General features: G+C 56.9%; 1 protein-coding gene across 7 annotated transcripts in view; it reads left to right on the top strand.

The window, feature by feature from the left end:
* STIM1 (stromal interaction molecule 1) overlaps positions 1 to 25,213 on the top strand; it is a 95,647-nt gene that overhangs the window by 28,440 nt on the left and 41,994 nt on the right. For 5 of the 7 annotated variants that reach the window (XM_086481582.1, XM_086481579.1, XM_086481580.1 and 2 more), the window contains exons 2-3: positions 12,368 to 12,498; positions 22,416 to 22,530. In XM_086481582.1, the coding sequence (XP_086337708.1) occupies positions 12,368 to 12,498; positions 22,416 to 22,530 (246 nt within the window). Of the gene's footprint in view, positions 1 to 12,364; positions 12,499 to 22,415; positions 22,531 to 25,213 lie in introns of all 7 variants that reach the window. The other 2 variants (XM_086481581.1, XM_086481578.1) reach the window with 1 other exon arrangement.

Genomic DNA, 25,213 nt, shown 5'->3' with positions numbered 1-25,213 from the left:
AGTTAAACTGAGTCCTTGTTTACATTAGTAAAATATGTAAACAATTATTTTTCCCCAAATACAAGACCTTTTTTTTTTTGTTTTGGCTGCCATTCCTGTGTTTATAGAAGCGAGTTATGTAAATGGCAATTCTTATAATTAAACTGCTATCTTGTCCGACCCCGATGGCTGTTGGTGCTGTGACCCTCGGTGCTCCTGGGGGCAGTTGGCTGCCGTGGCGTTGACGCAGCTTTTCAGTGTTATTAACGATAATGGGACCTCGTAGAAGAAAATTGAGAGAACCTGAAATTAAACAAACTGAATTCTCATTAGAGAGAGTCTCCCATGAGAAAGGAAAGATCTGGAATAAAAGCCTCTGATGTTAATGGGTCACTGGGGCCGGCAGGGACCTCTGGGGGTTGTCCTCTCCAGCCCAGCTCAAGCAGAGTCGCCCAGAGCTGGTGCTCGGTTGAGTTTTGACTGTCTCCATGGATGGACACTCCACACCCTCCCTGGGCGATCCGTGCCAGTCCTGGCCACCCTTTGGAGTAAAAAACGTCTCTTCTGATGTTTAAGCCGGATCTCCTGTATTCTGGTTGGTGTCGCTCGTCTTTTTGGAGCAGGCCTGGCTGTGGAGGCAGTCGCAGCAGGAGGAGGGGTGGGAAGCACCGTTCCTCCTCAGGCATTTCATAAGACAAATCTTCCTAATGGGTTCCTGGAAGCAGCCCGAGCTGCTTTCCCTGGTAGATGTCACTCCAGCTCCGCCTAGTCCACTCACTCGAGCACTTAAGCCTAAGTGCCTGCTGATGGTCTCCTAGGCGGTGGCACCCTTGGGGTGGCAGCAGGGCCCCGGGCGGTCTGCTCCTAGGAGCTTGCAAAATGCCTTTGGTGGGGGAGAGGCAGCGCCGCGGGGTGAAGGTGGGTGGGTGTGAGTGCGGAACAGTGGGAGGAGAAGGAATGTAAAGATGGCACCTTTGATAGTGCCCAGGTTAACCGCCTTCATCATCATCATCATGGGTCTACCAGGAGGCCCCATGGAAGGGATAAAGGGACCTTTTGTTCCGAAGGGAAGGAGGGGCTGTAGCTATTCCCAGATGACAAAGAACAGGACTGGAGGCACAAAACGGCAGGATGAAGAGACAAAAGGCTCCTGATGACTCAGAGGGGTGGGGTGGGTGGGTCGAGTAAAGATGATGGTGTCAGCTCCTCAGTTAGGTCCAGGAGTCACCCCCCCTAAATCCTGGTGTGGTCTGCCACCCAGGAACAGCTTGGGACAAGTGATGGGGACCAGACAGCAAGTGGCTCTTTGTAGAAGCTGCTGTAACAAAAATCAGTGCTAGGCCTTCTGGAAAAGGAAGGTGTTACTTGAAACAAAACCAATTTCACGCTCCTTTCAAGGCTTTCACTCACTTCAAGGTGCCAGGCGTCAGGTCGGAGTGGCCCGACATGGAGTGTCATTGTGCGTGACTGGAGGGCAAGGCACGCTGGCTGTCAAGCCCCCGTTACACCTTCAGCCTCTCAAGAGGAACCCAAGAGATGACCTGGCTTTTGGACAGGTCTTTTTTTGTCTTCCTTGAGGAGACAGGGGTTATTGTGGTATGATCTCTTTGCTTCATCTTCCACAAATCTTAGGCAAGGTTGCTGGGCCTCGTCTTTGCTTCTTCATTGTGGGTAATTTTACAGCTGCAGCCTGTCTTCCCGTTGAGATAAGAGCCCGGCAATCGCCCCTGTGCTCTGGTGAAACCTCCTGACCGTTCTGTTATCGGTGCAGTGGTCTTCTGCTGATTAAATCACTTGTGTCCTTATTTAGGCTTTTTCTGGCCTTGGTGCAAACAACAAATTCCTCGCTATTTCTTAGTTTGATTGCTGGTGGTTGTGTGCTCGGTTATCAGCACATGCCAGTTCTTGCAACCCTTGCTTTATTGCTCTTCCTGCGGCGTTCGCAGTCCTGCTTCATTCCTGGCATTTGTGTTACACACGCCCGCAGGTCGTCCTTGTGGTTGCAGGAGACCTGGGCAGGTTTGCTTCAATACCTGTGTCTTGTGGCCTGAACGCTGGACCAACCTCTTGGGGCTCAAGAGTTACGTGGTTATGAGAGCGTTAATATGAAGAAAAACATTCTTTTATAATAACATGACCTTTCCTTCCTATAATTTGAACTTTGCCAGAGTGCTGCTGCAGTCATTGCTGTAATAATAAGCTCAGGCTCAGAACAAGATGATCACGTAATATTTTGGGAGATATCTGTTAGCTTGATTTTGTTTTTCCATCTGGAGTCCAGTCCAAAGGCAGTATAAACACAATGACCATCCTGTGTTCTTGCTCTCTGTCATGGAGATCAGCATGACGAATCGTGGCAGAAAAGCCCCAGCCCAAAGTTCTGAGCTAAACTTTCAGTAACTGTGAAGAAAACTCTTGCAGGGTAGGAGAGGAAAGACCAAATTGATGTTAGGGCGTCCAATAATATTTGAAATAATTCTGCCAAGTTCCTCTCCCGTACCAGTTAAATCAACGAAAATTACACAGACAAAAAATTGCTTCACCCTAGTTGCTGTGAAGTCCTTGGAGGATATTGTGGCCGTGCTATGCGGTGCCGTTAGTTACCCTTACGCCTCCCGCCGCCCCCGGAGGTGTGATGGAAGGATGGAGGCTTCCTGGCAGCCCCGAGCAGGGAAACGCTGACTTCACCTCCTGAACTGCCACCGTTCCTCACACCCTGCCCACCGCTGGGTTGTCCCCGGCTGCTGCTTCGGTTGCTGTGTGTTGCTGTACCAGATGTTTCTCCCAGGTCCCACTGCAGGCTCCGTGAGTCCGGGTGTCCCTTACCTCCACCGGATCCTGGGGGTGCTGGTCAACAGCCAGCTGAGCATGAGCCGGCAGCGTGCCCAGGTGGCCGAGAGGGCCAACGGCATCCTGGCCTGTGTCAGCCATGGGGTGGCCAGCAGGAGTGGGGAGGTGATCGTGCCCCTGTACTGGGCACTGGTGAGGCCGCCCCTCGAATGCTGGGTGCAGGTTTGGGCCCTTCCCTGCAAGAAGGACATGGAGGTGCTGGAGCGGGTCCAGAGAAGGGCAGTGAAGCTGGTGAAGGGTCTGGAGAGCAGGTCTGTGAGGAGCGGCTGAGGGAGCTGGGGGTGTTCAGCCTGGAGAAGAGGAGGCTGAGGGGAGACCTGATCGCTCCCTACAGCTGCCTGAGAGGAGGCTGCGGTGAGGTGGGAGTCGGTCTCTTCTCCCAGGTAACAAGTGATGGGACAAGAGGGAATGGCCTCAAGCTGCTCCAGGGGAGGTTTAGGTTGGGTATTAGGGAAAATTTCTTTACTGAACGAGTGGTCAGACATTGGAAGAGGCTGCCCAGGGCAGTGGTGGAGTCACCATCCCTGGGGGTGTTCAAAAAGCGTGTAGATGTGGCACTTGGGGACATGGTTTAGTGGACATGGTGGTGTGGGTCAACGCTTGGCCTTGATGATCTCAGAGGCGTTTTACGACCTGCTGATTCTATGGGCTCTCCTGGCCATATGGACATCCAAGAGCTAGTGCAGAATAAACTTGCCGAGGTTTGTGAAGCAGCAGGTCACCGACCCTGCCTCTTCAGGAGCGCACAAGTAGCCCCTGTCATTGTCCAGGTCATTGTGCTGTATCTATTAGGGGGGGGCAGCGTGTTCCAGAGCTTGTTTTCTTCTTCAGCTAATGGATGCAGAAGACCAAAACTTTAGATGGAGCCTGCTAGCTGGTGCCCCAAGTGTGGTATTTACCATGCTGGACCTAAAGGGAAGGGTCCTGTTTAGTCTGAGGTTTGGTTGTGGGAGCTGGTGTGGGGACACAGCTCCGTGTTTCCACAACTGGGGGTACAGCGATGTGCCAGAGGAGGGAGGAATCCCTCCTTTTATGACCTTTTATGAATTTTTCTGTTTCTTGCAAAGGTTTTGTGTGCGGTGCTCTTGTAGGCAAAGCTGAAAGAATCTGATTTACTCAGTTTTCGATAATTTTTTATTTTTTTATACTGAGGCCAGCAAAGGATGAATGGACAGCAATAGGTGTGTGAAGGAATTTGGAATGGAGAGAGAGAAAGTGGCTGTTAATGTAAAGTCATTTGGTAGAGATGATTAAATCCTTGCATTCGGAAGTAAAACAGCACGTGGCCTCTTAGAGCGCCCTGCTGCAGGGGGGCTCAGTGGGTCTGGGTTTCCCAAAGCTAAACTGTTTCACAGTTTCTCCTGTGGTTTTTTTCCACAACTAAACAAGGTAGAACAAGGAGATTGTGCTCAATAATAATAACGATCATTTTTCTAGATAATGAAACCAAACCTATAAATTCACCCCAAATTATGCCAGTTCCAGGGCTGGCAATACCTGTAACTCGCAGAAGTTCTCCGGTACAAAACGTGTTGCCATTGATGACAACATCCTCAAAAGAAGTCGCCGAAGGAGACCCGACCCCAAGCCCCACGTGGCCAGATCCTGGGTGTGGGTGGAAGAGCAGGATGCTGGGGGGTTGGGTGCTCTGTCCCAAGGGTGCCCAGCACGGCCGTGGCGGGTGCACCTCGCGCCAGCCCGGTGGGTGAAGAGCGGGTGAGTCCGGTTCGTTAATGTAGGCTTGTGCCCAACTGGGTGGGCGTGACTGGGAGTTTCTTCTGGTGGGGCTGCATCCTGCCCGTCGCCTCCTGGGCTGCAGCCGGGGCAGCGCGGCCAGCCGCCCCAGGGAGGGGGTTCTCCCCCTCTAGAGGCGGTGTTGGTCAGGGTTCGAGGCCAGGCTGGATGGGGCTGGGGGCAACCTGGTCTGGTGGGAGGTGTCCCTGCCCAGGGCAGGGGGTTGGACTAGAGGGTCTTGAAGGTCCCTTCCAGCCCAAACCCTTCTGTGATTCTAAGATCGTGTTAAAGCATCGACAGCCGTTGACAGTGCTGGGACAAGGCCAGCCGGGGCTGCTGTGGCGGTGTGACCCACACGATCCCTGGTGCCCGTGCGTACCCGTAGCCTGAGCTCTCGCTGGTGCTGTTGGGCAGCAGCAGGTTGGGCAGCGTGTCTCCTCCCGGCGGTGGATCAGGCGATCCGTCCGTGGGCGAGTCCCGGAAGGATCATCGGGTTTTCGTGCCCGTTTTTGAAAACCAGGTGCCTCTGCGGGTGGCGTGTCTGTGGGTTAGGGCGGGGGTGGGTCTGGAGGGCCTCGGTGTCCGGGGCTCCGCTCTAGAGCAGGGCTGAGGCTGGCCGTGCTGGGGGCCCGCACTGGTGTCGGCACGGGCTGCGCAGCTCTGCCCGCAGGGGGACGGTTTGCTCGTCGGGTCTGAAAAAGAGACACTTTTAGGTACGGACCCGAACTGCTCTGCCCCGCTCTGCGTGCCGTCAGGGCGCACGTGCTGCAGCCACACTGGGAACTTGGAGGGTCACACCAGTATAGCCGCCTGCTGTGGTCTTCCAGTTACCTTAGTGGTCTTAAGGGCTTATCTACCAACGCAGTGCTGGAGATTGGAAGTATGTTCTTCCGAAAAAGCTCTAGAGGATAGAGCAGACCGGGAATTTTAGGGCAATTCTAGTTTTTAAGATTTTTTTTTTTTGTAGTTTCGAGGGCTTTTGCTCTTTCCTGGAGCGGGGGTGAGGATCTGGACTCCCAGCCTCAGGAGACAGTGCCAGCTGTCCATACTTAATCATTGCTGTTAGCAGAGCGTAAATGGGCTTGGGCCCTTCGTGGTGGCAGTTCTTGGGGTGCAGGCATGGGGTGCACTTGTTTAGGTAGAGATACATTTTCTTGAGATGGTTCATCAAGCACCTCCAGGATATCCCTTTTCTCGGGCTGCAGGGATCTCCTGGACAAGCTCTGTAATCTGGGCAGAGTACCTGACTTAAAAATAACAAGCAAAACCCCAGGCAAAACCCTTTTAATTTGTAGTGTGTGGTGTTGTGCATTGCCACAGGAAATGAGTTCAGTATTTGAAAGATGCTGCTGCAAAATCTTGAATACATTTGTGTCTATGTGTCTATATAAACACACCAGAAATAATCGTTACAAGCATAATACGAGCTTGGTCTCATTTCAGTAATGCTCTGACATCCATCTAAGTGGGTTTTTGAGTGACTTTGTTTTAAGCAGAATATGACTTTGAAGAGCATAATTTGTTCTGCTGCAGATAAGTTAAAATTAAATTCCTGATCCTTGCCTTATCTTCCTCAAAGTTAACACCCCAGTATTTCGTCCAGCCTCCTGATCAGGGACACGTACCTCATAGAGCTGGCTGTGAGCCACGTGTTTAGTGTGGGGGACATAAGCTGAGGAAAAGCAACAGTTAAAGGTAGGAAATCAGCCTTACATTGGGATGGTATTCTGGTTTGTTTAGGGGTTTTTCACGCGTTCGTACAAATGGGTAAGAAGAAGTCGGCCTATGGCTGAAGCTGCACTGGGTTCAGAAGCTTTGGCAGCTGGCTTTGGCGTAAACTGCAAGTATCCCTGTCTTGGCCTGCTCTTCTGGTCTCACGTGGACACTTAAAGTTCTAGTAAATCAGTGGGGAAACAACAATATTCGTATCTGCGTGCCTCTGCCCGAGAGTCGGTGGCCCAGAACCGCGTCTAGATGGCTGTTGAGTATCTCCAAGGATGGGGTTGCCACCACCTCCCTGGGCAACCTGTGCCAGGGCTGGGGCACCCTCCCAGTGAAAAGTGGTTCCTGATGTTCAGAGGGACCCTCCCGTGCCCCAGTGCGTGCCCACGGCCCCTGGTCCTGGCAGCGGGCGCCACTGGGAAGAGCCTGGCTCCGTCCGCTTGGCCCCTCCCTGCAGGTGCTGATGTCCGTAGCTGAGATCCCCCCGAGCCCTCTCCTCTCCCGGCCGAACAGCCCCAGCCCTCTCCGCTGAGGGCACCAGCCACCCCCACCCCCCCGGTTTTGTGGGTGTCAGTGGTGCCCAGTGCCAGCCGGTCTGTGCTGGGGTTGGGCCCTGAGGGGATCACTCCCCCAGCCATGGGATGGATAGAGGAACCAGAGCACCAGAGAGAGAGAAAACATTTATTTGACTAACAACATAGCAGCTGGAGGGGCGCCCCAGACCCCCAGCTGCTGGAGGAACCCGTGGCTCTGCTGGGTGCAGCGCTGCCATCCTGCTCAGTCCCACATCTCGGGGTCCGGCAGCAGGCAGCAGCAGCTCCTGCAGGCGATCATCAGGCAGCCCCCCAGCCGGGCGCAGCACTCCAGCAGCCACGGCCGTGCCCTCTGGGACAGCGAGTTGTCCTGGAGCAGCGGGCTCTCCTTCTCCGTGTCTGGGATGGCTTGTGGGAGCGCCACGGTGAGCTCCCCCGTGGGCCTGTCAACGGCTTCAGCGCTGCCGGGGAGCGCCGCCGGCTCTGCCATCGCACCGGGATGGGGCTCCTCCGGGAAGGAGCCCTGGGGGTCCAGGGAGGAGGACCAGAGGCTGAGGTGCTCCATGTGGGACAGGGATTCCAGGAGCTCCCATGCCGACGTTGACGCTGCGGTCACTGCTGCTTTGCTGTTCCTGCAGAGGAAGGAGAGAGAAGAGACCCCGCTGCATCACGTCCCCTCCAGCGGGACCCCCGGGCAGCACCCCCTCCTCGGCCGGCGGGCAGGGCTGGGCAGCGCAGGCAGGGGCAGGGCACGGGGCGAGGGGCTGGGGCAGGGGCCGGGGTCTCCCCCAGCACTCACCACACGCACAGGGTTTGCGTGGGTTTCACCACTTTTCCATCTGCCGGTGGAGCACCTGCCAAGGAAGGAGACAGCGTGAGCAGCCGGCAGCCCCGGCACAGCCCCCACTCAGGGCTGCCGTGGGGTGTCGGCTGTTTGTGGGGTGCTCAGGGCCGGGGCCACTCACCGCTGTCCTGGCCCTCCTGGACTGTCGCCGCGCACGTGCAGCACAACGACTCCCTCCACGAGCTCTGCAGGATCCCCAAGAGATGGGTGAGATGGGAGCAGCTCCCAGCCCCATGCCAAAGCCCCCACCACCACCCCACACCTCCCCACCCCACCCTGCGGTGCAGTGCGGCGCTGCGTGCTGTGGTGCAGCGGTCGCCTTCACCCACCCAGAGGCGCCTCATGGTCTGCTGCATGACTGAGACACGGTCGAGTTCCTGCTGCCTGAGTGTGTGGAGCTGGAGCGGATCAACAACGTGGATCCCCAGCGATGTCCTGGGGCCCCCCCAGGGACGGGACCCCAACACTGCTGGGGTGGCAGAGGCTGAGGCTGCAGTCTGCCGAGGCGTCACCAGACTGCAGTGCCCACCGCCTGCTGCCTGCTGCCATGGGGTCCTGCGCCCCCTTTTATAGCCCGGCAGGCCGAGCCCCCCTTTGTGACGTCAAGGGCAGGCTGAGCCCTGCTTTGTGACATCCCAGAAGGAGATGCTCGGGCACGGGGCACCTCAGCCTGGCCCTGGGTCCATCCCCCAGCCAGCTCTGCTGCCCAAAGGGGTCCCTGAGCTGGGGCCCCTGAGCGCTCCCCTCCCAGGATGGCCGCGGACGATGCGGAGCCTGTTCCTGAGCTCGGCACCAGGGCACCTTCACTCCCCCGCCAGGAGTCCTGCTGTCTGGGGCGTCCCTGCTTCAGCGGCTTGAAGCCCTTTGTGCCCCTGGGCTTCCTTGCCCTCCCTCCAGGCCAGGGAGCTCAGATCCCCACTGCTGAGCGGATCCAAACAGCACTGCCCCTTCGGGGGTCTCACCCACCCCAAACCCACTCGTGAAACCCAGCAGCACCCCAAACTGCTGCGGCTGCTCATGGCAGTGCCCACCACCTCCGGCCCTGTCCGCTTGGCCCCTCCCTGCAGGTGCTGATGTCCGTGGCTGAGATCTCCCCAAAGCCCTCTCCTCTCCCGGCCGAACACCCTCTCCACTGAGGGCACCAGCCACCCCCACCCCCCCTGTTTTGTGGGTGTCAGTGGTGCCCGGTGCCAGCCGGTCTGTGCTGGGGTCGGGCCCTGAGGGGATCACTCCCCCAGCCACGGGATGGATGGAGGAACCAGAGCACCAGGGAGAGAGAAAAGCATTTTATTAGCGCATCAACTGGATGGGTGCTCCAGGGGGTTCCTGTCCTCAGGTCCCCCAGGCTCCTGGAGGAACCTGTTGTTCATCGAGCACTCTAGGGAAGCAGCCTGTCATGCAGCCCCACAGCTGGGGACACCATGCCTGCAGCCCTTGACTTGCCCTGCCCAGCCCGGTGGCCACCTGGCCACGCGCCCTGCCCGTGGGCCCCCGCTGCTGGGGCCAGGGCTCTGCCGGGCTGCTCCTGCCCAGGGCGGTGGGGCTGCTCCTGCCTGAGCCCGTGGGGCTGATCTTGCCCGACCTCTCCATGGGGCCCGAGCTCTCTGGGACATCCTGGAGCGGCTGGGGCGCCTCCTGGATGGCTGGGATGGCTCGGGGGGGCCCCATGGTGAGCTCCCCCCTGGGCATGTCCACGTCTGCAGGGCTGCAGGGGAGTGCTGCTGGCTCCGCCATCACACCGGGCTGGGGCTCTGGGAAGAAGCCCTGGGAGTCCAGAGAGGGCTGGGGGGTCAGGTTTTCGATGCTGCTGGGCTGCGATTGCACCGGGAGGGGGTCGCTGCTGGTCGTCCAAAGGTGGTTGCTGGACCTGCAGAGGAAGGAGAGAGAAGAGACCCCCGCTGCCTCACGGACCGTGCAGCAAGACCCGCGGGCAGCACCCCCTCCTTGGCCGGCAGGCAGGGCTGGGCTGTGCAGGCAGGGGCAGGGCATGGGGTGAGGGGTTGGGACAGGATTTGGGATCCCCCCCAGCACTCACTGGATCTCCTCCACTGGTACGAGTTCTCCCTCCACGTACATCCAGGCTGCCAAGGATGGAGACAGAGTTGAGTGTCCGGCAGCCCCAGCACACCCCTGGTTCAGGGCTGCTGTGGGGTGTCGGCCGTTTGTGGGGTGGTCCGTGCCGGGGCTACTCACCGCTGTCCTCATCCTCCTCGGCTGTCACCATCCACGTGCAGCACATTAAGTCCTTCCATGAGCTCTGCAGGATCCCCAAGAGATGGGTGAGATGGGAGCAGCTCCCAGCCCCACGCCAAAGCCCCCCCCCCCCACCCCACCCCACCCTGCGGTGCAGTGCGGCGCTGCGTGCTGTGGTGCAGCGGTCGCCTTCACCCACCCAGAGGCGCTTCAGGGTCCACTCCATGATTGAGACCAGGTCGAGCTCCTGCTACCAAAGCGTGTGGAGCAGGAGTGGGAGCGGATCAGCAGGTGCGGCCGCGCTGCTCCGGGTCAGCAGCACAGACCCGCAATGTGAATCCCCAGCGATGTCCTGGGGCCCCAGGGACGAGACCCCAACACTGCTGGGGTGGCAGAGGCTGAGGCTGCAGGCTGCCGAGGCGTCACCAGACTGCAGTGCCCACCGCCTGCTGCCTGCTGCCATGGGGTCCTGCGCCCCCTTTTATAGCCCGGCAGGCCGAGCCCCCCTTTGTGACGTCAAGGGCAGGCTGAGCCCTGCTTTGTGACATCCCAGAAGGAGACGCTCGGGCACGGGGCACCTCAGCCTGGCCCTGGGTCCATCCCCCAGCCAGCTCTGCTGCCCAAAGGGGTCCCTGAGCTGGGGCCCCTGAGCGCTCCCCTCCCAGGATGGCCGCGGACGATGCGGAGCCTGTTCCTGAGCTCGGCACCAGGGCACCTTCACTCCCCCGCCAGGAGTCCTGCTGTCTGGGGCGTCCCTGCTTCAGCGGCTTGAAGCCCTTTGTGCCCCTGGGCTTCCTTGCCCTCCCTCCAGGCCAGGGAGCTCAGATCCCCACTGCTGAGCGGATCCAAACAGCACTGCCCCTTCGGGGGTCTCACCCACCCCAAACCCACTTGTGAAACCCAGCAGCACCCCAAACTGCTGCGGCTGCTCACGGCAGTGCCCACCACCTCCGGCCCTGTCCGCTTGGCCCCTCCCTGCAGGTGCTGATGTCCGTGGCTGAGATCCCCCCAAAGCCCTCTCCTCTCCTGGCCGAACAGCCCCAGCCCTCTCCGCTGAGGGTCCCCTCCCTCCGCCTGCTGCCCTCCCTTCTCCCCACGCAGCCCGGGACCCCCTTGGCCACCTTTGCTGGTGGCCAGCGTGGTGCCCACCAGGATCTGCTCTGCCAGGCTGTGCCGGGGCCAGGGCTCGTTCCTCCCCAGGGGCAGGAGCACCTCCCCAGGGCTGGTAGTGCAAGTCCTCAATTTCAGAGCAAATGGACTGAGAGGGGTTTTCGGTGTGGTAGGTCACATGATTTCTGTCAGAACCTTGATTTAAGGATCAACCTCTATTTCACCTCTCTTTGTTTGTGTGGATTTAGTCTTCAGAAGTCTTTTGTATTGATAGTGAGTCCGAGTACTTGCAAATTGTGAGGAGGTGTGACAGAGAGGCGGGTTGTCCAAATGATCGGCTTTGGATAGCCAGGTGAGCGTGTGCCCGGTTATTCACAGCAGGGAGAGCGTGTGTGGCAGCAGCAGGAGAAAATCCCTCTACTTTGCCTGTAAATACACTTGTCTTATCTCGAGAGGATCATCTTAGAGTTTGGTTTGAGCTCATATGTAATTTGGACTTTTCTGCTTAAACTCCTAGGAGTTCAGCCTGAACCCTTGAGTTTTTTGAACGTGAGACCTTTCTAATGGGAACGGGGCCAGGAGCCGTTAAACTGGTTTCACAGTGGTCTCGGAGCAGTCACCCCTGGATCATCCTTAATCACTGTCTGCTTACAGCGAGTCTGATCTAGCCTCTGTGAAACAAAAGGGTTCTTCTCAACGGGTGTCACACGAAGAGCTGACCTTGGGGGGATGTGTGCCGTGCCTGGGGCTGCGCTTTGGTCTCCGCCGCTGGTCATCACGCGTCGCCACGCAGCAGTGCCGTACAAGGGGTGGATCAGGCACGTTTGGTGCTTACGTGGACTTGGGCATGCAGGAAATGTAAAGTGTTAGTCTTGAAACATAGAAAGAAATGTGGAAAACGAGCCAGAAAAATGTCATAGTCGGGAAGAAGGCTGAATTTTTAAATGGAGGTGTTGTATAAACGTCCAGCTCTTGCTCTCGAAACGTCCCAGCTGGACGCTGTGCCAACCCCAACAATCTCCGAGGGAGAAATGGAGCTCGTGAAGCAGGAGGTAAAATACAGCTGCAGCCCTGCCCTTGCCCTGCCAGCGGGGCGTGGGCGGACACGGCGCGGGCAGGAGAAAGCCCCAGCTGTGAGCCCTGCCCTCGCCGCGCTGGGGGGCCCGGGGCGGTGGAGATGCTGGAGAAAGAGCCGCCTGGCCCAGGGCATGGCGCGCCCTGCGCTGTCAGGGGTCCCGTGGGGCTCTGGCTGCTGCCCGTACCCCTGCTGGGGGCGGCAGCGCCGGGCTGTGCTCCGTGGTGCTCAGCGAGGGCTTTTCAAAGGCGGGAAGCTGCGTGAGAAAACACGGCGGCGATGGTTTGGGTGCGGGCTGCCTAACGGGGGCGTTTTCTTCCTCAGCAGAATTCTGCCGCATCGACAAGCCCTTGTGCCACGATGAAGACGAGCAGCTCAGCTTCGAAGCCGTCCGCAACATCCACAAGCAGATGGACGACGACGCCAACGGCAACGTGGACGTAGAGGAGAGCGACGAGGTTAGTGCTCGGCGGCTTCGCTGTCCTTCTGCCGCGCAGCGCTCCGCTCTCGTCGCGGAGGGCCGGCCTGTTACGGGCCGTGCGAACGTGGCGGGGCGCCTGAAATCGAGGTGTGCTGCCTGTCTCTTCGTCTGGCGGAGGAGGCAATGTGCCATCGTGAGCCGATTCTCTGATCAAAGCGGTGTGTTTCAGTGCTGCAATTTCAGCGTCCGCGGCTTTGCCTCTGTTCTGGGGGGTTCTCGCCACTTAATCTTTTTCTGCACACAAGGTATTATCAATTTATTCCAACTCTGAAATCAAGGAGATGGGTTTATGTGATGGTTGTTATTGGTTCATTCCTTTTTTAGTTGTGGGGTGTGGAAACACCTCTGAATTCTGGTCAAGTCTCTCTGTCACTGTTGAGCAACCACACTGGCTGCTGCCTCCTTTGCATTACAGCGCTTACGGCGCTCTTCCACCAACGCAGCTGAAGCAGTTGCGGTACACGTGTGCCTACTGCTGCAAAAAGGGGCAATTGTTTGTTGCCTTGGCCTTGGGGATTTTAGCCGATAACACTGTGGAAGAAAATGAAGTTGCCGTTGATTCCTTAGGCGAGCGCCACTAGCAGCGACGGTGGGAAAGGCAACGCTGGTTGTTCCTGGTGGTGCCGCCGCTGCAGCAGATGCTCATTTTCCAGGGTTCAAGGTGAGGAATTCTGGCTTACAAGGAGAAAAGAACAAAGCCGGAGTGTTGGAAGCTAAAAGAAAGCAGACTGGTGCAGGGAGCTGCTGCCAGGTGCAGGATCCCGGTTCTCCCAGTCCCTCCATCCACAGCAAAACCACTGCCTGGCGAGGGCTGTGCTGCCTGGCCTGGCCTTGCCGCTGGGCTCAGGGGGATGGCACGTGGCTCTAGAGCTGCAGGAGTCGCTTCAAGGGTAGGGAACAAGTCCACGTGCTGGGATGTCCTTTTTTTCCCCCCCATTCCGATGCGGGTGACAAACCCGAGGCATGTGGCAGCCTGCGCAGCGCTGTCCTCCGAGAGCTGCGCGTCAGGCAGGCCTGCACCAGCCCTTCTCCCGGGTGTTTTGTTCCCACTGCTCGGCTGGAGGAGCCCCAGCCCCGGGAGCTGAGGTCTCCCACCCGAACTGATGCGGCCGTTCAGTTTCTTGGGCAAATCCAGCCATCGCAAGGGCCCTTCGGTGCCCTGGGGGGTGACGCTCTCCAGGGAGGTGGCGCAGCCGCCTGGAGCTGAGCGCCCTGCTCACGAGGAGTCGTTGCGTGGCTGTTCCTGGGTTGCAGTGCCGTTCCCTCTGCCTAAATCCCTCTTCACGGAGCAATTAAAACCAAATGAAAAGCTCTCGATTGCAGTTCCCTAAAATGGGGTGTTTTCCCTGGGGGCGGCTCTGCCGAGCGTTGCGTTGGAGCTGCAGCTCTGCCTCTCCCGCTGACTCCTGGGGCAGCCTCCGGGACACCAATTCCCTGGTGCCTCCTACTCGCCTGTTACTAAATTGAGGATAAGCCTCATGTTGTCAGGGTTGTAAAAGGGTTTTTTTGGCTAATTGAGACAGCCTGTATGAAATGGCTTCCCTCCCGTGATTTACCCGTGCATTGCAGTGCGGCTGGAAGGGTACGACAAACCCGTCCTTCTCCCTCCGACCCAAGCGCAGCCCAGCGCCGGGCTCTGCCGTGAGAAGCGCGTCGTCGGTGCGCGCCGCGGCGTGGGGTTTTGCTGGCGGGAGGAGGAGAACCGGAGGCTGGCAAAGGCAGCCGGGCGTTAAACCGAGGCTGGCGAACGCCGAAATCCCAAGGAGCGGCAGCCCTGGTGAGTGATGGGCCAGGCGCCGCCGGTGACAGCCGGGATGGCCCGACGGCACCCGGGCACCCCGGGGCGGTGGGGGCTCACCGGGAGGCGTGCATCGTGGCGAGGCGGTGCACGCGCGAGTGAGAGCAAGCACATCCCCGTGGTGTTGGGATGGCTCTTTTCCTCCTGCTAGCCTGCCTGGGACAACAGCCTTTGGGTCCAGGGTGGAAGAAAACAAGCAAAATAAAGCAGAAACCACAGTTCCCAGCGCAGCCTGGTCAGTATTTTAAACACGTGTCTTTTCTCAGGGTTGCAGACAGCTTCTCCCCGGTGTCCCTGTACACTCGACGGCCGCACTGTGCATTTCGTGTGCAAATACTGCCCGCTCTGCAGAATACTTGTGTGCACGTGTAGGTGTCTGTGCTGGCAGCGGGTGAGTGTTTAGGTGTGCTTAGGCGTTGACAAGCCGAAGTGCTGTAGTGACCCCAGGTTCTGTCTGGTGGACTGGGCAGTGTCAGGTTTACGGTTGGACTCGATGATGTTAAAGGGCTTTTCCAGCCTAAGCGGTTCTGTGAATGTCTAAATCCAGTGGCAGGCTTTTACCTCTGCTAAGCTTGAAACTTGTATTAAAGTTGCATTAAATTAAATTTTCCATAAAGACTTTGAAGCCTCTGGAAAAGGTATTTCAAGAATGTCCCTTGGTGAGCCAGCGACTGCCTGAGCACCCGGTTTCTCTGCTCTCAAGGTTATCAGCTCTAACCCCCCGTGCGTACCCTGTGCCCGTCTCTTAACTCCCTGCCTGTGGTGGCGGGACAGCTGCCGGGGATGGTATTTGAGAGAATGCAGGAGGCTCAAATTTAAGCCTTTTACGGCTTTTACGTTTAATCTTTGGGCATGTGAAGCTCCCACCTCGGGAGGGGACGCGGCGGGTGGCACGGCACGCTCTGTGTCCGTGAACTCTGGAGAAGACGGTGCAGACGGTGACGCGGGAAGGAGGGTGTCACGGCAAGGTGCTCGTGCCTCCCTGGGGGCTGTGCGGGGCAAGGCCGGAGGGGCTGCGAGCACCTCCCGGCCCGGGGACCCGCTGGGACCCGCTGGCAGCCCTGCAGCGGGGCGAGGGTGGGCTCTGGGGAGCCTCTTTGGGGTCACAGGGGAGCCTGGGTGGGACGGACCTCGAGAGGTCTCCGTTTGGGGGTGCTGGTGTAGGGGTGGGAGCTCTTGCAGTGCCGTTGCCGCACACAGGTGCTCCGAGTAGTCTGCCCTCAGTGTGGGTTTATCTCCTTGGGACTGATTTTTTAATAAGTGGATTTGCGACAGGAGACAGTGGGCTAAGGAGCACCGTAATGTAGCTCCAGGACAGAACCGGGTGGTGGTTGGTCAGCCTTGTGCAGAGATGGAGCCGAGTTGGACGAGTTGCCTGGAAAGCCACAGCTCTGTTTGCCTTTCTCTTCATCTTACATTAAATCCTTTAATCAAAAAAAAAAAAAAAAAAAAAAAAAAAAAGCAGCTTTCTGTGTTGGGGATAAGGCTGAGGTAATTTTGAAGCTTAGGTTTAGTCACCAGCTCTCCAGAAGCATTTGCAAGCTTCAGCAGAGGCTGTGGGCCTCGCAGACGTCGGTCACGGAGGCTCGCGGTCTCGAGGGACGGCTGTGCGGGGCGTGCTCGGCCGCGGCACAGCGAGCTCTGCACTCCCGTACCAGCCTTGCCATGCTCGGTGGCGAGCTTTGTGTTTCGTTTGCTCAGCCCTGTCCCTTTGGGGGTGAGTTATGGGCATGTCCTGTTTGGATTAAAAGACCTGACGGGGCAGAGAGACACAGACAGACAGCTGTATTTTTTAAAATATTCTAATTAGGGGTGAAATTTTGCCCAACAGCTCTCTGCTGTCCTGAAATCATCATTGCTTTTTTCCTTTCTGGAAGTGAATTTTCAATGGAGTTTTGGGATGACATCAGTGACCTCGATTAAAACGAAGGAACTGTCCCTCATGGGAAAAATCTTCTGATTAGCGACCTATTTCTGCTCTTCGCGCTCACTGCAAAGGCAGCTCCAGCTGTTGGGGGGCGACTCTGATGCGGGTTCACACTGACGAGCCTCTCGGATGCCGTTAGCCTGGTTTCCGAAGGAAACCAGCTTTGTGGCACCGCTTGGTCAGGCCCTGGCTCCTCTCAACCTCTGAGCTCGCATCAGGCACCGTCGCAGGGAAGAGGGCTCGAGGACAAAAGTTTTCCTCGACTTCAGTGAAAAAGGGCAGCTCAGAGAAGGCGCCGGATTGGTGAGCCAGCGGGGGGAAGCGGCGCACGGGGAGCTCGGCAGTCGCTCGGCCGGGTTGGGCCCCTTGGGCGGTGCCCGCCTGCACCCCTTGCCCGGGTGGCAGTTGGTGCTCAGGAGGGGCGATGAGCGGAGACCTCCAGGGATGTAAAGGTCCAGGGGGGAAACACCGAAATTGTGTCAGTAGTTGGAGTTCCTGCAGATTCAAAAACCCCCGAGGAAGAAACCTCCAGAAAAACCGCACTTCGTGGAACTGCTCGTTTTTTGAGCGTGCCACCGAGGCGACAGGTTTGTCTTAACCAAGGAACCCGTGCAACTCGGACTCCTCCCCGCTTTGAGGGTGGAGAAGAGCGTACTGCTCGCGGGATTTGGCCGGTGGAGAGTGTAGGTCCTTGTGTTTAACGGGGTTATATGATCCCCAAATGGTTCTGTGATTGTGCTTGCTGGAGGGGGCGCGTACCTCTGCTTCGGAGCGTGCGTGTCTGCCAGGGCCTCCTGCGCTTGCTGGAAACCTGGGGCCACAGCGGGCACCAAGAAAAAGCATTTTCCTCCTAAAACGGGTTGTTTTCTCGCTCAGGCTGCTGCGGAGGGCAGAACTGTGGGTGGCTTCAGCAGGGGTTGGGTGTGTTCCCTCCCCAAAGTAGTTCCTCTGCGTGTCTGTGTGGGGACCCGCTCCTCGCCGCCCCGCTGCCCTCGCAGAGGTGCTCTCCCACGGGGGGAGCGATTCGGAAGGGTGTGCAGCAGCTGGCTGTTGTGTGCCTCGGGTTCTGCTCCTTCTCCTTATCCGCAGGCACCCGTTAAAGTACAGAAGAAACCTTGATCCCGAGCAGCGTTCACGCGCTCGGCTCACGTTGGTCGTCGCTTGCAGCGGCGGTTCTGTTCCCGTTGGCTTGGGATGGTGGCGTCATGGTTTGTCTTTCTCTGAACTTGGTGGTGACACTCTTGGTTGACTACATCTCCTTCTGCTCCTGGTGTGGATTTGCGGACTGGCTGAGGCTGGAGGGGGTCTGGGTGGGACCTCTGGAGGGGGTCTGCTCCAGCCCCTGCCCGGGCCACCCAGAGCTGCCCAGGACTGTGAGGTTTGGGTCCCGCCAGGGATGGGGTCAGCAGGGTCTTTAACACTTCGAAGTGCTGCTCTTCCCTGGTTTGCCAGCAGGCCGGTGTTGTGTGTGGAGGTTCTTGTGCCGGTGTTCTGACCAGCTGGGAGTCCCGTGGCTGCAGGTCGCGTGTTGCCACAGACGTGGCGTCCAGGCCGCGTGCGGTGACCCGTGGGTGAGCTCGGGGGGCGGCCGTCCCCTGGGGAGGGGGGAGAGCTGTGCGCCCCGCAGCTCCTTGGGGCAGCAGCTGGGCACACGTGGGCTCCAGGAGCGCCCGGAGCGCCGCTGGCATCGGGACACGGGTGCGTTAGGCTGCGCGACAGGCGTTCCCACCAGTTCCAACAGGCGTTCCCACCAACCCCAACAAGTGTTCCCACCGACTCCAACAGGCATTCCCACCAATTCCCACCAATCCCAACAGGCGTTCCCACCAACCCCAACAGGTGTTCCCACCGACTCCAACAAGCATTCCCACCAATTCCCACCAACCCCAACAGGTGTTCCCACCAACCCCAACAGGTGTTCCCACCAATCCTAACAGGCATTCCCACCAATTCCCACCAATCCCAACGGGCATTCCCACCAACCCCAACGGGCGTTCCCACCAATTCCCACCAACCCCAACGGGCGTTCCCACCAATTCCAACAGACATTTCCACCGATTCCCACCAATCCCAACAGGCATTTCCACCAATTTCAACAGTCATTCCCACCAATCCCAACAGGGATTCCCACCAATCCCCGCAGTCATTCCCACTGGTTCCCACTAATCCCAACAGTCGTTCCCACCGATTCCCACCAATTGCAACAGTCGTTCCCGCCGATTCCAACAGGCATCCCCACCAATCCCAACGGGCATTCCCACCAATTCCCACCAATCCCAGCAGGCGTTGGCAGCCCGCAGCGGTGGCAGAAGGCCTGTTCCACAGCGGGACGTGTCCGAGGGTTCGGATACGGAGCTCGCGGGTCAGCAGTCGGCTGAAAAGGGCCGGTTTCTACCTCGGGTGGGAGCTCGAGGTTTCTACCTCGGTAGCACCAGCTGCCTTCACCTCCCAAGCCTGCGCTGGGCAGGGGGTGCCTTACTCTGTTTTTTCACTGTTCTTCTTTTTTTTGTCTTTTCCCCAGAAGATACTAAGGGGAAAACCTGCTTTTAAGGTTTCCTCGGGCTGTGGCGCGTGCAGCCCAGCTCCTCCGGCCCCTCGGGCTGCGCCGCGCGGCACCAGCTCGTCCGAGGAGGGGACGGCCCCATCCTGCATCCCCCTTCCCGCTCGTTTATGGAGACGTTCTCACCGCAGCTGCCCCCGGCCCCTCCGGAGAGTCCTCGGGGGGGGGGGGTTGTTTTGGCGATGGTGCGCTGCAGGAATGCTGCAGGAGATCACTTTTCCTTTCTCTGCTCCCCGAGCTAAATATACAGAGCAGCAGCTGATCCCTCCGGTGCCGGTGGGAGTTGGCGGCAGTGCCGGGTGACATTGCCGCGTTCCCCTCTCGGTCACGAGTTGACACGCCGGGAGGGCGATGACTTCGGCCAGAGACGCTGACGGCAGCGGGCTGCCCTGCTGGAACGGCCCGAATTTTCCCGTTCTCCACGTTTGTCTGCAAGACGGGAAGAGCGGCCGAAGCTTTCGTGGGCTGGACAGAAAGCAGGAGAGCAGAGAGGCACCAGCTCAAGCTGCTGGTGCCCTCGGTGGCCTCGGCAGCAGCCGCGATGGATCCGTGGAGAGCCTGGAGAGTGAAAACTGTCGCGGATATTTCTCGTGCCCTGGCTGAGATTGAAACCCTGTCTCTTTATCTAGAGAGGACTCTTTTTTGGTAATTCTGTCGCACACCTAAAAGACGTGTGGTAAAGAAGGGTGCGGGGTGCCGTGCCCTGGACGGTGCGTGCACGCGCTTACGTGCGTGCTGGGTGCTGGAGTGTGAGGATCCGCTTTCTTCACGGGCCTGATTCCGCCGTGCCTTGCTTACCTCCCACCTCGTGAACCCCTCCTGCAGACCCAGCCTTGTCAGTCTGTCTTGCGCTCTCCCTTAATTTATTTTTTTTTAATACAATTTTCTTCACTTTTCTTTGGTGTTCTCTGTTTCTGGCCCATCCTCTCTGGAGATGGACGGCGGGTGGGAACACACCAGAGCGCATCGTGATGACAGACGTGTTCCCTGAGTGAACTGTGGTGGATCTGCAGACCAGACTGACTATACATACATACATACATACATACATATATATATATATTTCATTAGTGGCTCGGCCTGCAGTGAAAATGCCTCACCTCCTGTAGATGGTATTTGTTTCAGCTTTGATTTGAAGGTGCAGGTCAAATCTAATAATTATCTTTTTGGATTCTTACTCTGTTAACATGAAGTTGGTTCCGTTGTGCTGTTTAGTTGAATTTTTGGTGATACTGTGATTCAAAGAAAATTCTGGAATCCCCAAAGTCTAGGTTACATTACTTTATTATACTCTGTTGAAAAATTAATTTAATGTGTATGCTTACTGAATATTTCCTGGTTTGTCTTTCCAGGACCAGAAATCTTGGGATGTGCTGCAGAGAATGTTCATGTTCAGTTTGATCTGTCAGTTTTGTGCAGCAATTACAGATACTTAACTACTGTTTTTACTGTATATATGTATAAATATTAATACGTATTTATAGATATTATTATAGATACACTAATTTTATGCTCTACATACACATTTTTATATAGAAATCTGTAACAGAAGCACCTGTTCTTTCGCAGATAGCTCCTCATATGTAGCTCTCTAGGTAGTTACCTGTGGTTATGTATGCGGTTATTCTCAGTCCCCTGAGGTCCGTTAGCTCGGACAGCTGCATGGCGCGGGCAGGGCAGGTCTCCTCCTCCCCTCTGCGGCCGCGCTGGCAGCTGGCTCCAGGTGTCGCGGAACAGGAGGTTCCACCACCCCGAGCGGTGTGAATTAATCCCGGTAGCATTTGCGCTGACGCCGGGACTCCTGCGGAGCTGCAGAGGCCGCCGGGTGGTGGGGTGCCCGGCGTTCCGACCCGGTCCGACACCAGCCCTGGCAGGACCAGGACAGAGCTTTCAGCTGCCGAACCTCCCGCGGCTTCCTGGAGGCTCTGGGAGCTGAGGGTTTGCTGAAACGCGGAGAACCTGGGTTTGAGCTCGGCCTCGTCTTTGGGCGAGGAGGGGCCTGTTCGTCTGGTCGTGCGGTGTCGGCTTTGGGATGCAAAAGGGGAAATGGTGGCACCTGCCTGACGGCGTTTACTGGCAGTAACGGAGCGAAGTCACAAAAAGCTAAAATGGGGCTTTTCTTCTCTCTCGTGCCAGCGTTACTGAGCTAATGCTTCTGGGGCACGTCTGGTTCACTCTGCCCTGCCCGCAGGCCTCGTCTGCCCCAGCCCCGCGGCAAACTCCGGAGCTTCGACTGCTTCTCGTGAGGGGACGTTTCCTCTTGTCACTAGGCTTGTCCGTAACTGTCCGTCGGTATCGGAGGTGGCGAGGTTCCTAACGGAGTGCTCCATTTCAGAAATCACAGAACCACAGACTGGTTTGGGTTCAAGGGACCTTAAAGACCTCAAAGACCACCCAGTCCCACCCCCTGCCCTGGGCAGGGACACCTCCCACCAGACCAGGTTGCCCAAAGCCCCGTCCGACCTGGCCTTGAGCCCTGCCAGGGAGGGGGCAGCCACAGCTGCTCTGGGCAAATGCTCCCTCGCTCCTTCGATAGATGCTGTTGGGTTATGGGGTCCCTCCAAGGGGAGGGCAGAGGCAGCACGAGAGGAGTTTGGTTTCTGTGCCAGGAGAGAGGGAGCAGCAGGAGGGAAGGATTATTGCTGCCGTACGTAGGCGTGGGCCTCGTGGAAACGCTGTGGCCTCTTCTTAGGCCGACGTGTCGGTAAAGGTCTCGGGAAGCAGTTGGTTGGAAAAGAACGAGCAGAACGGTTTGATACCTGGAAAGGTTGCCTTTCTTCACGAGAGGCTGAAGCTCCTCAGCTGGCTCGCTTCTTGTCAGCACGGCCCCGGGCAGAAATGTGCTGGCAGAGGGCGACTTGGCAAAAAGCAGCAGAATAAAATCCTGAAACTGGAAGGAGGGAAAGATGTGCTCAGCCAGACGCAAGGTGCAGGTCTGTAAGCGAGGGTGTTAGAGCAACTCAGGTGAGACCCCTCTGCAGGGCTGCGTCCAGCTCTGGGGCCCCCAGTGTCAGAAGGACACGGACCTGCTGGAGCGGGTGCAGAGGAGGCCACGAAGATGCTGAGGGGCTGGAGCAGCTCCCTGTGAGGACAGGCTGAGAGTTGGGGGTGTTCAGCCTGGAGAAGAGAAGGCTCCGGGGAGACCTTAGAGCGGCCTTTCAGTATATAAAGGAGGATTTATGAGAAAGCTTAAAAATTGGACATAAGGAAGAAATTTCTTATGCTGAGGGCAGTGAGGCCCTGGCCCAGGTTGCCCAGAGCAGCCGTGGCTGCCCCCTCCCTGGCAGGGTTCAAGGCCAGGCTGGATGGGGCTGGGAGCAACCTGGTCTGGTCCTGGGGTTGGACTAGATGTTCTTTAAGGTCCTTCCAACCCAAACCCTTCTGTGATTCTATGAACTAGGTAGACCATGTAGTTTTGGTCAGAGGTTAAAAGACCAGAGATGCTGCATCTCATCCTTGTTAGGACTTTGCCGTAGAACTTGTTACGTCACAACCTGTGGCTGTAATGATAAGGAAGATGGGTGAAAGATTTTTATTTCTTGAACACTCCTCATCTCTCTGAGGAAAAGATGAATCAAAGAATAATCCCGCTCTTTATTCTTCTCCTAGTTCTTGAGGGAGGACTTGAATTATCATGACCCAACAGTCAAGCACAGCACCTTCCATGGAGAAGACAAGCTCATTAGCGTGGAAGACCTCTGGAAGGCCTGGAAGACATCTGAAGGTAAAAAAGACAAACAAGCCAACCGAAACCGCTTGCCCTAAGTGGTAAACACTTTGGATTTCACGTAACCTGGGCAGCAGCGTGCGCAGCTCCCGGGAACAATGTGCTGCTGCTTCTTTTGCTGCCTTGTGCCTCGTGCAAGTGCTCTTCCAGCTGCCTTGTTGTGTGTGTGCGTGGGAGGCTTTCAGGATCTCGTTGGTCTTGGTACTTCCCGGCTGCTAATGCTGATGCTGGCGTCTGAGTATGGCTGTAAACGTACAAATTGTTGTGTCGTTTCTCTGCCCCTGTGAATGCGTGTTAAACCAGAGCCAAATTCTGCCCTGTTCCGGGTTCTCCTTCAAATATGCAGTTTCAGATGGTGTTTTTATGGGGTAACAGCGTCCTAAATGTTCCACAGAGCTGCAGGGGAGTTTTCCTACAGGTCGCGTTGTCCTCAGTAGAAATTTGCTGAACCTGAAAAGCTCCTTAATCTAGTGAAAAGAGGGTAGAATAGAGTCCTAGAACTGGAAGCACACGTAAGTACATTCGATGTAGAAATGAGCTGCAAGCTGTTAAGAAATAGTGTTGTTCATCACAGCAAGTTAACCTGGGAGGTGGTGGAAGTTCAGTCGCTGGTGGGAAACTTCTGAATCTTGGGAGAAACCGTTTGAGGTCACTAGTGCTTCCCTGGCTGCTGCGTGCGGGCTGCCCCGCGCCCCGGGCTGTTTCCAGGCCTCGGGAGGGGGTCCGAGGTGGTCCAGAAAAGGCACGATTTCACTTCTGCTTTGTCCCCGACCAGAATTTTGGAATTTCTTTTTTTTGAGAGATCTTAAAACTGATTTTTCTTTCTTCTTTCCGGTTAGGAAACTTTTTATTCTCAAATTCTGGGCGTCATCACGGAATAGTATTTTATCTTAAGACCGGTAGTACTAATAAGAAAAATTGATAATAATAATAATGATTCAGAAGAAGAAGAGGAAAATTTCAGCGCCGTGAAAATGAAAATGTGGAGGAGGGTACAGAAGGAGGAGGGTTGCGCTTTTGCAGAACACAGGTGCAGCGCTGACTGCGCGATGCACTTGGATTTGCGTGTTGCATTGTGAGTGGTGTGTTGATGCAGGTCACGTTGGCGTGTCGGGTCTTTTTGTGACCCGTGGCACGGACCGTTGCTGCCCGTGGCTGCCCTTTCCTCCTCCTCCCCCTGTGCTCTTCCTTTTCTCTCAGTACACTAGTCATCACGCTGCTCTCAAGACCTGGAACATCTTTTTTCCCCAATACTTGTAATTGCTGCTTTTCCCTTTGCTCCCAGTCTTTTCCCTTCCCTCCCCGCTCCGGGATCATTTAATCTCATCAACCCCCGTCACTTGAAAAAATGGATTTTAATCTTCTGGTCAGTTCCTCAATTCTAAGTTTTCCATTTCTCATTCGTGTCCTGTTCCATTTGTGATTGATCTTTCTGTCTTAGCCTAAACATTACTTAGGGGTAGGATGCACTCGGTGCTTTCAGAGCACCGTGAGGACACGCTTTGGAGTAACGTTACGGTCCCGCGCAGCCCCGGCGAGACTCAATGGACCCGTGGGTGCAGCATTGGAAAGGCAGCTTGAAAACACAGTGGTTCTGTGCACGGTCCTGGAGTTGTTTTGCCAGGACCAGACTCTCTGTCCCGTGGAGATGGGCAGCCACATGTGGAAGATTCTTGTCCAAGCCACTTCCCAGTCGGGACGATGCTAACGAGTCGCCTTGTCTCCTGTGTTCAAGGAAAGCCTCGTGTGAGAAATGTTTACTCTGTTGTACGTCTGGTTACAGACGGCTTTGCCTGCAGAGTGTTTTCATGTTGGCTGGGAAAGGGTAGAAATCATTAAGGGATGGAGGAGAACATCCCGTGGTACACCCCGGGTCCCTTAATTGCTGAGCTGCTTTTGCTCTCCCCCTGCTGCCGACACACCCAGGACCTGCCAAGTCCTTGGGCAGAGCTGCTGTGCCCTGACGTTGTCCTTCTGCTGGGCTTGGTCACCGCTCTTGATTTCCCTTCTCGTCATTCTGTATGTCTGGCTGACGAAATAAACGATTGGTTTGCTAAGGGACGGTCTCATATGGAGCCTAATCTTGGAGTTTGAACCGGCGTCATAAAACTAGGGCGATCAGGCTCGTAGGAAAGGTCTGCTCCTTCATCGGGGTGTGAAAAGCGGCTTTGGAAGGGCACCGAGGTCTGACGGGGGCAGCTATGCCCGTTCCATCTTTTTTCAAGCCAGGTGCTTGTCCTGCCTGTTGTTGCTGTCGTTCCTGGTCACATGGGTAAACTAAGGAGTTGTTCCTGCCCCTGAATTATCCAAAAATACAGAGGTTGTGATGCTCTTACAAGGCGCTGGGTTTGGTAGGTGAAGCCCTCGATAAGCCTGGCTCTACCAAAGCCCCTGAAGCAGCAGGTCAGGCCATGGCGGCGAGGATACCTGCACCGGGAGTCGTCGGCGAGCGTGCGTGGAGGTGCCGCCGCCTTTTCAAGTCTCGCCCCCCCCCCCCCGGCTCAGCACTTGCCTCTCGCTCCGTCCACTCCGTCGTCTTTCCGTCGAGGGCGCCGGGCTCGCCGGAGCGAGCTGGAAGATGTTTCTCATATTTGTGGGACAACTCACTGTTGGCATCTGAGACGGGGCCGTGCAGCTCTGAGCTCGGCAGCGGCGCAGCCCTCGGAGCCAGCAGCGAACG

Source organism: Leptosomus discolor, chromosome 1 (assembly GCF_034619465.1).
Source record: "Leptosomus discolor isolate bLepDis1 chromosome 1, bLepDis1.hap2, whole genome shotgun sequence".
In the NCBI taxonomy this organism is placed as follows: Eukaryota; Metazoa; Chordata; class Aves; order Leptosomiformes; family Leptosomidae; genus Leptosomus; species Leptosomus discolor.
This window is presented reverse-complemented; position numbering and strand designations above follow the sequence as displayed.